General features: G+C 37.0%; 1 protein-coding gene across 1 annotated transcript in view; it reads right to left on the reverse strand.

Annotated features, from left to right (window-relative positions):
- Positions 1 to 13,703, reverse strand: part of LOC126734502 (uncharacterized) — a 686,490-nt gene that overhangs the window by 212,323 nt on the left and 460,464 nt on the right. Inside the window, exon 7 of the mRNA XM_050438159.1 lies at positions 4,112 to 4,245. Coding sequence (XP_050294116.1) covers positions 4,160 to 4,245 — 86 coding nt within the window. The 3' untranslated portion in view covers positions 4,112 to 4,159. The remainder of the gene's footprint in view (positions 1 to 4,111; positions 4,246 to 13,703) is intronic.

Genomic DNA, 13,703 nt, shown 5'->3' on the forward strand with positions numbered 1-13,703 from the left:
GCGTTAGCGAAACATGGATCGAGAGTAGAATAAAGTTTTGGTTAGTGGTAAAACTATCTCGTAATTATCATATTAAAGGTTCCAGCCATAGAAATATTATTATTACAAAAACAAATTTCAATTATTTTTTCATTTATTTCATCAATAATAAATTAGCTCGAATATTTGGATATGGATTGTAAAAATATTAGACATTAAAACTCAATTGTTTTGGGTCATTATTATTACATTTTTCAAACTCTTATTCTATAGGTAATTTGTATTGTCAAAAGCAGAGTAATTTACCTTAAAACGTGTATTATGTTTTTTTTTTGTTATTATTAGTAGGTTAAAGTAGGAATAAGCTTCAAAAAATCTCCTTATGGTGCACTCTCTAAAAATTTAATTAACAATGAATACAATGGCGGCTTGTGGGCAATTTTTTGCAGAAGTCATTTAGTAAATTTCTCACACAGTTCACACAACTGTCTTAAATGCGCGCAACCTCTGTGATGCATGTCAATTTTTTAAATATTAATGTACACCACAAAAACAGAGACACCAAAATAAAAATGCACACAATCATATTACAGTCTAAATTTATAAAAAAAAAATTGTATCGAAAAAAATTGACAATACAATTTTAATATTTTATACAAATACAAAATTTATAATTATATATTACAAAGAAAATAAACTCATGATATATTTATTAACTACTAGTATACCTTCAAATTAATACTAAAAAATATGTATTGCTGAAATCTAAATCTGACCTCTAAATTGATTTAATCTGCAAACGACTTTTATTTTTTATATTAACATTATAATGTCAAAACTAGAGCATTTTTTATAAAATCAGTTCAATCTTAATAAAACAATAATATTCGTATTTAATTTTATCATGCCGCTCACTTCCCTGTGTAAAGATGAAACAAGTATTATATTTTTATAGCACTTGTTTGTATATTTATCAAAAAGCAAATGTACCTGATATTATTATTTATAACAAACACTGTGCTTATAAATCCAAAATCTAATCATATTTTTTACACAAGTTTTTTACTCGAGTTTAAACGCTTAGAACAAAGAGAATTATAATTGAAAGATTGGGAAGAATAAAATAACCCGTGCTTATAAATATCATATTTACTCACTAATAAAAATTCAATGGTGGGGATAAAAAGATGCATCTAAGATAATAGATTTAAAATTTAAAAGTTCTCAAAAGATAATATATCTTGATAGAGTAGTAAACTAAACAATATTTTATATCGTACTACTTATTAGCTAGATTAAAAATTAAAAAAACATTAAAAATGAAGATAGAAATAGCACCAATGGATCAAAATATTTACCATATAAACTTTTGAAAAATTTAAAATAGGACAGTACAAATTAATGTAATAAAAACTCTAAAGATAATGAAATGCTAAAAGGAAACTACAAACTATCATAGAAATACTTATTTAACCTGTAATAAGCCTTATCAGCTAAAAACCGCTTTATCTTTTTTCTTAACAGGTTTAGGGGAGGTAAGTCTTCTTAAATATAATAGCTAATGATTATAAATGTTCTCGTACACCTAACCAATGCAGTGTAGGATGATTAGCACTAACTCCAAAACATTTTACTATATTTTGTAGTTAGTATAGGGCCGCTAAATTTTTTGACCATTTTTATGAATCAGTTTCCAAAATAAATAAAATACAAAGAGTTAAAACGTCTTTTATTTTAAAAAAATGGTCTGCAAAGCTCCCTATTTTTTCATTAATATAGCTTAAGAACGCTTCTGATAAATAAAAATCCAGTAAAGTATGATTGGATATTCTCCCTTAATCGTGACTCGATAAGGGCAAAATAAACTAATCTGGATAAATAAAATATAAGTTTAAAGGTCAACATTCGAACTGCCAAATAACCAGAATTTTAGAATTTTTTTTTAAGAGCCAAAATGTGGGATTTAAAATTCAGCTTGGAGTCAATAAATATTTTAAGAAACCTGATTTCAGGTCGATACCTAATGGAGATGTCAGAAAGCCCCAAGTTACCCCTAAAGAATAAAACAGGTATCTATGATAAGTTCAACAAAAGGAGATTATAATCACAATAAGACTTAAGCATTTGAAGATCAGCCAGAATAGCTCCTTTAAGAGTAACAAGGTTAGTACAGTCCTAAAGAGTACTGATATCGGCAGCAAATAATGTAAACTGGCGAGAGATCTTTAGTGGCGTAAAATCATTATTAAGCAATGAACAAAACAGGATTTAGAACTTACCTTCTGGAAAACCCTCCAGAGAAAATTAAGAATAAGAACTCGTATAAAACTAAGAAAGAAATTATTAAGAAAATTCTTTGTGCCCAATGTCAGTTTAAATAAGTGTAAATTATAGGACAATCAAGAGATTCCTAATAGACATCCAAGAGTGTGACGTTTGGACTATATATGAGGTTTGTCTGAACTTTTTTGATGTTTATAGTTGGTATATCCAAAAGGGATTATCCATTGAATACTCACTAGCTCAAAGGGCGTAATGAGTATGAAGAGCATAGTAAGTTATAATGCTTACTTTGATTTAGTCGGCGAAGTATAATTTTCTGAAAAGTGTGTATCCTAAAGAATTTATCCTTTTATCATTCAATTTACCTTTAAAACAATATATTTAAATTTAAATATATAAAAATATATGCAGGATAACGTCACCAAGAGATTAATTCAATTTATGAAATGCTTGGTTTGTGTATCATTTATACCTGATCAAAAAAATCACGAATAGATTGAATGGTTCTCTAATATATTTTTTCATAATGGTTAATTCTATAAAGGGTGCAAAAACTAGTTTTATATTATCTGCACTCCAAAAATCTATGCTTACCTATGATAAATACTTAAATTATACAAAATTTCGATTTTAAAGAGTTTGACTCTTAATTCCAGAACCTTTGTGCTCAGGATCATAATATATCATTTAAAATTGATTTTAATGGCTTTTCAGATTATCCGCTAGTATAGAACATGTTAAATTAAATTGAACATCTAACCATTTAAAAAGTTTTTACGAATGCAGATTAAGTATTAAAAAAGATGTAATTAGCAGTATATTTTGAACAAAGAAAATTTAAATTTATGTACTAAAAAATATATATATTAATAACAATCAAATCAATGTACTGAAATGGATAAAATACAAAAATATTAAGAATTCGTTAAATTCTGCAACAAATTAAAAATTATAATTTTCTTAAATACTATTATGCAGACGCGTGTTTAGAAAAGTTGTTATAAATCTGCTTTCGTAAAACAAAAATCGATGGCGTTTTCTTGCAAGTCACATAAAACCGATCTAAGTAAATTGTTGCAAGACGTACCGCGACGCCAGAGTACAAGCTTTTTCACTCTGTCTGAGTCACAAATTTTAATAAATTTAGGGGTGTTTGAAACTTTTTATCTTTGTAATCTCTGCGTATTTTTGTAAGTGTATTAAACTTATAACTTACAATTTAGTTACGAAATAGATTTGTATGTAAGGTGGTCATAGATTAAAAGCAAGTTAATGGTTTTAAAATTTACTTATTTGATTACTATGGATCTTTAAATATAGAAAAATGGAGCTACATCTAATAATTTAACAATTATATATTATAATAATTAGAAATAATGAAAAACATCATAATATTTTAAATACTTAACTTAAAACTTAACTTCAACAGTGTTGAAAACAATCTCATTATCTGGGATACCCACCAATCAATTTATTACAAATTTTAATGATTTTTTCATAATTTAAGATATTACTTTTACGAGCAGTGATTTACAATGTGGCTCTTATCTGTCCCCTTCCTCTTATTTTTCGAATTTATATAATAAAATGTTGAAATGTGGCACACATCATTAGCAATCTAAATACAACTTTTTGGCCCCTAGCTAATTTTGCATAACTTCAAAATGACATTTTAAAAAATAAAATTAGAAATAGAATAGGAAAGTCATGCGATACATCGTTTGAAAGCTCCTATTAAATGCTTTATGGTCTTAGATTATTATGTTATTACATCTACTCATAGCAAAATGCCAGCCTTTTAAAATCTTATTTTTCAAATTTTAATTTATTTTTATTTTCTTTACTATACCTATTCAGGGGTAATTTGTTTGTAGCTGTATTGTTGGTTGATCATCAATCATTCATCATGATTTTTCCTACTTCGTTCAGTGTCGTTTAATTTGTTCCTTGATTTAATCGAGAATGCTGATCCACGTCCCCTTCCTGAAAAAATTGAAATTATTTTTATTTACGGTGGAAATCGTTATGTACATGTGACAAAAAGAATTTTTAATGTTAAGTATATTGTAATAAGTTTATTATATAAAATATATTGTATATTGTAAAAGTATATTATGTAAAAGTATTTGTTGTTTTTACTGTTGTTACCCAGAATAAGAGTAATTTAAAAAAATAAATTCCTATTAAGCCAATGTAATAACGGTGGCTTAGGATTTTTTACGCTGAATGTTTAAAATGCAAATAGCTTAAAAACCTTTTTTATTCAAAATTGAACTGTCTTAAAATACTGCCAGATTCAGGGGTTCACAGATGATACGCAAATTTATCATTGTTTTATGGAAGTTTTTTTTCTGGAAGCTGAATCTGTATTAGTGGCATCAAATAAAATAAACGACGATCTTTCTAGAATTTCCTTCTTTTTCTCTCAGAATAATTTAAAACTTAATCCTTTAAATTGTTGTATTATGTGCTTTACTTCTAAGAACAAAAAAAGATTTGCATTGGACGGTTTAAAGCTTCTTGTGGGAGGTAATAAGCTAAGTATGCTTAAATGGGCAAGAAATCTTGGATACACATTTCTGAGGTCATTAAAAAGTCTTACTATTCTTTAAAGCCATTGTATGCAAAGTATATACAGAAAAAAATTGCTAACGCCCACTGTATAGAAGATTTAATGAGTGCACTGCAATCCATAATTCTGGAAATTTGGTGTTGTGATATTTATTTTATGGCCCCACTAATAAAAGCGATTAGGAATAATTTAAAGGGTTCTTCTTAGGAAGATCTAAGACCTATCTAGAGATTCCTGATATAATTAAATAATTATCTACCCTGTAATTAGTTAGTTTTATATTAGGTGGAAGACTACTACTTTATGATCACGGCGATATGTTACTTTGATAATAAATATTCCCTAATTTAGTCTTAATACTTTTAAGCACTATTACTACTACTAATGTTGAGAAAGAAAGCCCTGGTCTACATTACGGTACAGTAAAATATTTAATAACTCGAACTACTTAATATATCAGATATATCTAAACACAACTTATTTTTTTTTACAAACTGATTTGTTCTGTTCACTTTATTTTAAACTTAAGCACGAAAAACATTTGTATATATTTTATTTCGATACACTTAATACATAATTCTCTATATACAGATCGTGTTATCGTGAGCTACGTATTACCCAAAATAATGGCAACACCGCTTGGTTGCGGCTTGCAGGCGGCGCAATTTTTCGTTTTTATTTTTTAAACCGGGAGTCAGCAGACTTCACTTTGCTGTGTTACTGCACGATGCATTAATAATTTTTGAGCGTTATTTTCGTGTTTTTTCACTATGGCTGTTTATACCCCTTCCGAAAGAGTTCAACTAATTAAATGGTTTTATGGAGGCAATTCGGCAGTACAATGTAGAGATTTGTTTTCAGTATCATTTGAGAATAGACCGATTCCTTGTGCAAAAACGGTTTTAAATGTGGTTACAAATTTTGAGACATCTTTTTGTCTTGAAGATTGTAAATAATGCCACACAAAACGTCAAGAGCCACCTGTTGAAGTGGTCCAGGATATAGAACGGCGGGAGGAAATGGTTTGCAGTACCCTAGAACTTGATTCGACACGGTCCACTTGAAGTGATGGAGAGGAACTGGGAATGAGCAATAAAACCGTTGCTCGTATCTGGAAAAAATATGGGTACAAATGTTTTAAGTATTCAAAAACTCAGGAAATATTTCCTGAAGACCAGTGGCGAAGAATGGAATTTTGTGAAACCATAATGGAAAAGGCAAATGAAAACGAATATTTTTAAAAAAATATTTTGTTTTCTGATGAATCCATTTTCCATTCCACATGGCAAACACAATCCTTCCATTGTTCGTTATTGGTCTCAGGAAAACGAGCACAGAAGTTTTCAGTTTCGTACCCAGTATCCTCAGATATTGAATGTTTGGGCAGGTATTTTGGGCGACAATGTTATAGGGCCATTTTTTATTGATGGCTCTTTAAACGCCCAAAAGTACCTTGAGTTGCTGCAAAACCAAGTTCTTCCTGCCATTCAAATCCTACCTGATGTACACCTGGAATCGGTTTATTTTCAGCAAGATGGCTGTCCTGCTCATAACGCGGCTAGGGTAAAAGAATTTTTAACAAATACTTTTCCTAACCGCCTTATTAGTGGGACTGGCGAAATTAAATGGCCTTCAGATCTCCTCAGACCTAAAGATCTCCAGATTTGTTTCCAAATGACTTTTATCTGTGGGGTTACCTTAAGCAGGCGATTTACAAGCATGAATTTAGTGGGCCAACAAATTTAGAGGAGTTGCGAAATATAATTGTCGAAGGTGCCAATTCCATTTTACCTGAAACTCTTTTGGAGGTGGAAAATAGCTTTTACGGTAGGTTAAGTTTTTGTTTAGCGAAAGAAGGCGGTTTATTTAAGCCTTTTATTTAAAAAATGATATGTTGTTAAGTTTGTTTATTAGAGTTTTATTTCTGATTTTTTATTATATTTTTATCAGAGTTGATATTTTATTTTTTATTAGATAACGCTTTAATTTTCATTATGCAAAACACGGCATATTAAACATTTTAAGATTACAATACTATGCGGGTTTTACACATTGTCATGTCTGTAATAACGCAGCTCCCACGAAAGTCAGATGTTTCCTAATCCCGTTCTCGGGCGGGCCGGGGCAGTGCTCTGTCGCAGGCACTCGTACACGCGCGACGTTGCAAAATTTCGCCTCTATGCGGTTTCCTAACGAAAACACGATCTGTATAAAAGTTTTGGTATACTTATTTAATGCTTTATGTATATTGTCGTATTACTTATGTAACGTCTCTAATAATGCAGTATATACTCATTGTTAAGTAAAGAAGTCTTATATTAAAAACTAGGAGTACGTAATATTAGGTCAAGTCAATAAAAAAAAGCGAATAAGCCAAGTTACATATAATAAAAAGGAAACCAAGTTTATCTAGCAGTAAAATGGAAAGTAACTAGAAGCACGAAGAATTAAGAGAGATAAAGAAAAAGAAATTTCAAAGTTGAATATGCAAATTTAAACACAAAAATAACTAGGAGCACGTGAGTGTTGGGGCATAAAAAAGGCGAACGATGGAAATGTTCAATCATAAATAGTATTTCTACTACTTCGATTTTTGAAGACTTCAACATCGTTCGCCATATTATTAAATACACACACACACACACGGGTACACTTTTTAATAATAGTATACACGTCTCTATATAATAATATTATATATAGGGGTCTCGTCTTACCGACAAGACGAATCCCCAAGCTATAGGCTGAGTCTCAACAGATCGCAGCGTGGAAACTGCTCTAGTGAGTACAACACCCTGCCAGGTACGTAAGTCGTCAACAGACAATTCCGAGTTCCAACATCGAAACTATTGTGATACCCCTGTTCTACCGCCTTGACGTCAGGTCGGACGTGGCAAGGATCGATCCCGCCGCCAACCGGTAACCCCACGTGGCACATAGGGGTCGTGCGACGATCGGCGCGAACGCCGACCGCCTAGTAAAGTCTCTCATTCTGAGCAGGATTACTATCCAAACGAAGAGTCATCAGTAGGGTAAAACTAATCTGTCTCACGACGGTCTAGATGCAGCTGACGTTCCCTATTACCAGATGAACAATCCGACGCTTGGCGAATTCTGCTTCGCAATGATAGGAAGAGCCGATATCGAAGGATCAACAAGCGACGTCGCTATGAATGCTTACAAGCCAGTTATCCCTGTGGTAACTTTTCTGACACCTCTTGCTGAAAACTCTACAAGCCAAAAGGATCTGCCGTGCTTTCGCCGTCTCTATGCGTACTGAACATCGGGATCAAGCTAGCTTTTGCCCTTTTGCTCTACGCGAGGTTTCTGTCCTCGCTGAGCTGGTCTTAGGACATCTGCGTTGCACTTATGCTACACCTCTCATGTCTCCTTACAATGCCAGACTAGAGTCAAGCTCAACAGGGTCTTCTTTCCCCGCTAATTTTTTCAAGTCCGTTCCCTTGTCAGTGGTTTCGCTAGATAGTGGGTAGGGACAATGGAAATCTCGTTAATCCATTCATGCGCGTCACTAATTAGATGACGAGGCATTTGGCTATCAAAATTATTTATTAAATATTATTACAACCGATTCAATAAAACGCTATGCTTTGCTTTAACGTTTGATTTATTCTGCCTTCCTACATTTCGTGGTCAAAAAATGAAGGGTCTTTTTAATAACATAAACACTCTTCGTCATGAGAGTGTTTATGTAGGCCTGATCCCAACGCTTGGGTTGTATTCTTTAGGCTTCAAGTGGTATTTACTTTGCTTGCTTTTATATTCCCAGACTATACATAAATAATCAAACTAATAGAACCGAAAATATTATCTACTGAATGTTTTAAATTTATGTCCATGTATAAAATCTATAAGATTTTGATTAATTTTACAAATACAGCTAAACTAATACTTTTATTAATATTAATCTAATAGGTCTAATCATAACATATAGATCTATTAGCTACTATATTTATATCCAGGTAGATAGGTAGCACAAATATCCGTAACAATATATAAAAGAACATGTACACGATAAAAAGTGTTAACATATAGAGGGGCAAGCCCAACAGTAGGTCCTACTAGCTATATAAAAATATCATTTCCTAAGCTAGGCCCGACGTTATAAGGAGGTCGGTTTTAAAATAACATGAACAAGTGTACAGCGACAATAATTAGCTAATTACAACAATGAAACATGTAAAACACTAAATATAATAATAAAACTGGGTCAAATGATAAAAAACAAACAGTAAATAGAAGACAAAACATCGTAACATCAAAACGCACTACATATAGACACTGGTTAAGAGTAGATGTCCAAGACTGCCAATCGAGGAAATTTATTGTCAGATTATACGCGATTTCTATTGGTTTACCGCGGTCCAGAGCCTGCAAAAACCCAAATAAAAAACATTAAGGAAATGGTGTTTTTAGGTGGTTGAAAGACCAAGGATGATCCAGAACAATCGATTTTATCTGCCAACCGGTCGCTCACCAGAGTCAAAACTCCGGAGCCCTATGGATGGAACGAGGGCGAGTGAGTGGACGCGGGATTCTCAAACATGGCGGCGGCGGCCCCCGGGGGATGTGCGTATTCTCCACATACAACGAAAACGAGGAATGTATCGTGGAGCCCCATTTAAGTGATTTAAGACAGGAATGAACGCAAGACGATTTTAAAGAAGGAGGGATTTTAAGAGCTTCCTCGGTAGGCAAATTACAGTAGGGCCAAATTCCTCTGGCACTTAAAGTAACTGGGAGATGATGAAATTCCTTCCCCGGCCAGCGATGTCGTGCTGCGTTAAATCTTGCGTCCAAAAAGACAGCCTTTTTTTGAGCGTGGGACTGCGCAATGGGAGTGTTGCCCTCCCATCGCACCTGAATACCGCAGATGACAGTGATGTTATCCTTGTATATAACAAGGTCAGGTTTAAACAACGAGGAGCCATCCGGATGCCGAACATTAGGTTTGCTTCTACTCTCCAACCCTTGGAGCGGTAGTTTTGTGTCGCAATTTTACCAACACTTTCGTCGTGCCGGGAATCCTTTCCCAATGAGTAACCGGGCACTGTTATTGGTATTCAATGGTATTACACCCGGCACGATATTTTCGGTGTTCAGGAAGATTGTATGGCAATCCCGCCACAGGAACGTTATTGCAGCGCCGTTGTACGGCTCGAATATAGTCTCGTCCAGTCCAGCCCACTGGTTTGTTGTCAATCCAACTTCTGCTGGCGACATCGTCAGCAAAGTTTTCGACACCAACGAGCATCGGACAGTTTTTGACCGCATTTAACCAATACTGCTCTGGCTCCACAGGTCCTGCCAGAGCCTGCAGCCTGTCAAAGGTGGATTGCAACGGGGGAGTTTCAAGTGGAATAGTATTGCGCAGGTTCATCACTCCAAGACCACCAAACTTTGTTTTGGCATAGATGATTGCATCCGGAGTATGCTGGCTAAGGTTTAAGAATTCTTTAACCGCGACCCGGATGCATCTATCGCACCTGTCGTAGAACTCTGCTTGTGGTCCTGGTGTTTTAAAGGCCGTATAATGTTTTGGGGATAAGGTAAGTTTTGAGGAGCGCTAAGTTTTGATTAGACTTTAATGGTGCCGAAATAAGATTCTGGAGCCAACTATTAATGTTGGCGGGGCTCGGCTTAAAAATCCCGGTCGCGCCAAACATGTGGCCAAGATACTTAAAAGGATCCATGTTGCTGATCTTGCGAACCGGGATATTTTGATAGTGGAGGATGGAGCGGGTCCTAGGAACCACTCTTCCCTCCCTGGGGACGTCTCAATGCCATGGAGAGCAACGAAGTCTTACTGACGTTAATCGCCATTCCCCTGGCCCTAAAAAAGAAATCCACCCAGCAGCGGACGGACTAGTCAGAGTTCAACGAACCCCCTCCAATGCTGCTATTCAAACTGGTCAGGATTTCATCGACCACGAGATTAAACAAAATGGGACTCAAAGGATCACCCTGTTTGACCCCACGATTTACTTTAAGGAGACGGGTGGAATTTTTTGCCGACCTTGACAATGATAGTAGTGTCACACTTTAAAGAACCCATAATGCACGCAATTAAGTGATTTGGGATACCGGAGCATTTTAGGGTACGAGATATAGAGCAGTGCGACACCGCATCAAAGGCCTTGCGAATGTCTATCGAGAGGACGTTTAGCGGTTTCCAAGCGGCAGTTCTGCTGGCAATATAATGATCTAGGATCAGGGAGTTAGTCAGAGTGCCATCAATGTTGACGAAGCCTCGCTGGTTGATATCAAGGTTGGCGTTCTCCCTGATTCTAGCAGCAAGAACCCGATGATAAAGGTGTTGAATGGCCGAGGAAACCGTGATTGGGCGCCAGTTGGTCGCGTCCCGACGATCTCCGCCCTTTGGGATCAGAGTAGTCCTTTAAATAGTCCAAGATGAAGTATTATGAGCCGTGAGTAAGAGACAGAGTAGATAAGTAAGAGTAGATTGTGTTATGCTAGGTGGTTTGGCAATAGAATAGAGAGACGGTGAAGGGCTAAAAGATATGCGTCTTATTTGCTCCTTGTTCTAAGGGTTATAGGGAGCCAGAGGAGTGGCAGATAAAGGAAAAAGAGAGCTGCGTCACTCAGATGAGATTCTACCTTTAAGTTATTATTTGGCTAGGGATAGGTATTGAGCATACTCAGGTTTCTGACGCCGATGACGTACCTGATCCTTGGTCAAACCGGTTTTCTCACACATCCTAGTAATAAAGGGAGTAGATTTATTAAGGGACATTACCGAAGCCTCAATTTTAGCTAGAGAAAATTTCGCTACCTGAAGTCCTAAGTTTTAGTTCCGAACATTGCTTGTACTCCTCGGGATGGTCCTTCGATTCGTGGAGTCACACTGACACAAGGGAGCTAAATTTATGAAACACTTCGGGTTTCATAAACCTACTATACTTATTGTAAATATGCGATAATGGAGGGAGGCGTGGCCTCGTCGACGGTGGTACCGGGGTACCCGAATTACTGGTCCCGGCAAAGTAGGAGACTGGGGACCACCTTGGTCTGTCATCACTAAAAGTGGGGTTTATTGGGGGGATGGTTGAGACACGATTATGGATGAGAAAGGCGTAACAGGCAAGAGGGAGGGAATAAACCTGGCGGCCAGAGCGGCGTGCACCACAGCGTTGTATATTCGCGCGTTGAGGTAAAATAGAGTGGCAGGCTTGGACTCACCCGCTAATTTTCTTCCCGTATATCCGCGCCCTCCGGGTGGGGCGCTGGCTTTACCAAATGGCGAGGGGGAGGGGGGGGTAGCTCGCGTAGATGGGTTAGAGGTGTTCAGGATTCAAAATTTCGGGCCCGGAGGTGACAGAGTCCACAAGAAGCTCTCACCTGGCTGCAAGATGTTTAGGGACGGGTTAAATATTTTAGTGGAAGTGTGTTTGAGAGAACTCACCCTTTAATTTTTCGTGGGAAACTCGGGTTTTGGGGCCCTGCAGCAAAGTGGCGGATGACGAAGGGAACGGGACGGTAGCACCAGCTGAGAGGGAAACTGCCCAAGAATCTGCTGTGCAAATTTCAGCCCTCTATGTCAATTAGATCAAAAGATATAGGCTCCCAAAGTTGCTCTCCCGTTCGTCTTTTTCACTCTTAGATCTAGGGGGGTGGAGGAGGGTTGTCAATGGCGTAGATGGTTTTGGCCGATTGTAGGAGTTAAAGCAAGGCACTGAAAATTTTTCCGGGGGTGAAATTTTTCCCAATTTCAACCCCGGTTGTAGTCACCCCTAGTTGTTGAGGTATGATTTTGCCTTCGAGATGGAGTTTGGCTGCCGGATAATTTTTGAGCCAAATTTGGCAGCTCTCCTTCCCCTACCAGTTGAGATTTCGGCCCCCAAAGTTGGTAGTTTGTTCGATATTAGTGAAGAAAACTCCAACTATAGGAGGCTGCAGTCGGGAGATAGAAACTCGGAGAAGGGTGGAAACCAGTAGTCCGGTAGTACCTCAGGAGTAGAGTAGGGCCCTTTTTATTTGTAGATCCTAGGACTACTGGATGGCGATCTATAAGCTCTCAAAGTCGTGGTCACAACCGTTTTACGTACCCCTAGTTAGAGTTTATAGGGGTAGAAGCCGCAGGGGTGGTCTGGCGACACCGGCATTTTATGGGGGCACTATGCATACGACTCTACACTTCCACTTTTTCACAATTTTCGAAAATATAAGTAGAAAGTCCTGTTTTGTGAAATTTCGAAAGTCCGGATGTAAATACTAAAATGAGACTAACACCGCGAATTTAAGTCTCAGAAGTTTTATGCGCGAAGCGGTGGTCCTTCGAGCATTCGGCTCGGTTTGGACCAGTGTCGAAAGAAAACCGAGCGCACGTCCGTCGCGGACGAGAGCTGTTAAGAGAGTCATAGTTACTCCTGCCGTTTACCCGCGCTTGATTGAATTTTTTTACTTTGACATTCAGGGCACTGGGCAGAAATCACATTGCGTCAACATCACGTTAAGACCATCGCAATACTTTGTTTTAATTAGACAGTCGGATATCCCCGGTCCGTGCCAGTTCGGAGCTGACTGTTAAATAGCGGCTGAAGAGGACACCGGAAGTTCCCGCGAAGGACGCCTTCGGGCCTCGCAGCAAGGCGGTTTCGCGGCAGGACAAAGCACAAGACCAAGCTTGGTCGATTCGGTCACGCGAATGACCTTTACCTCGCCCAGTCCCGGCACGTTAACCGGTTCCCGCTTCCTCACCAAGCCCGATACGCACCGATCCTCAGAGCCAATCCTTATCCCGAAGTTACAGATCCAATTTGCCGACTTCCCTTACCTAACTTATTCTATCGCCTAGAGGTTCTTCACCTCGGAGATCTGCTGCGGATATTGTTAC

Source organism: Anthonomus grandis, chromosome 3 (assembly GCF_022605725.1).
Source record: "Anthonomus grandis grandis chromosome 3, icAntGran1.3, whole genome shotgun sequence".
NCBI classification, from domain to species: domain Eukaryota; kingdom Metazoa; phylum Arthropoda; class Insecta; order Coleoptera; family Curculionidae; genus Anthonomus; species Anthonomus grandis.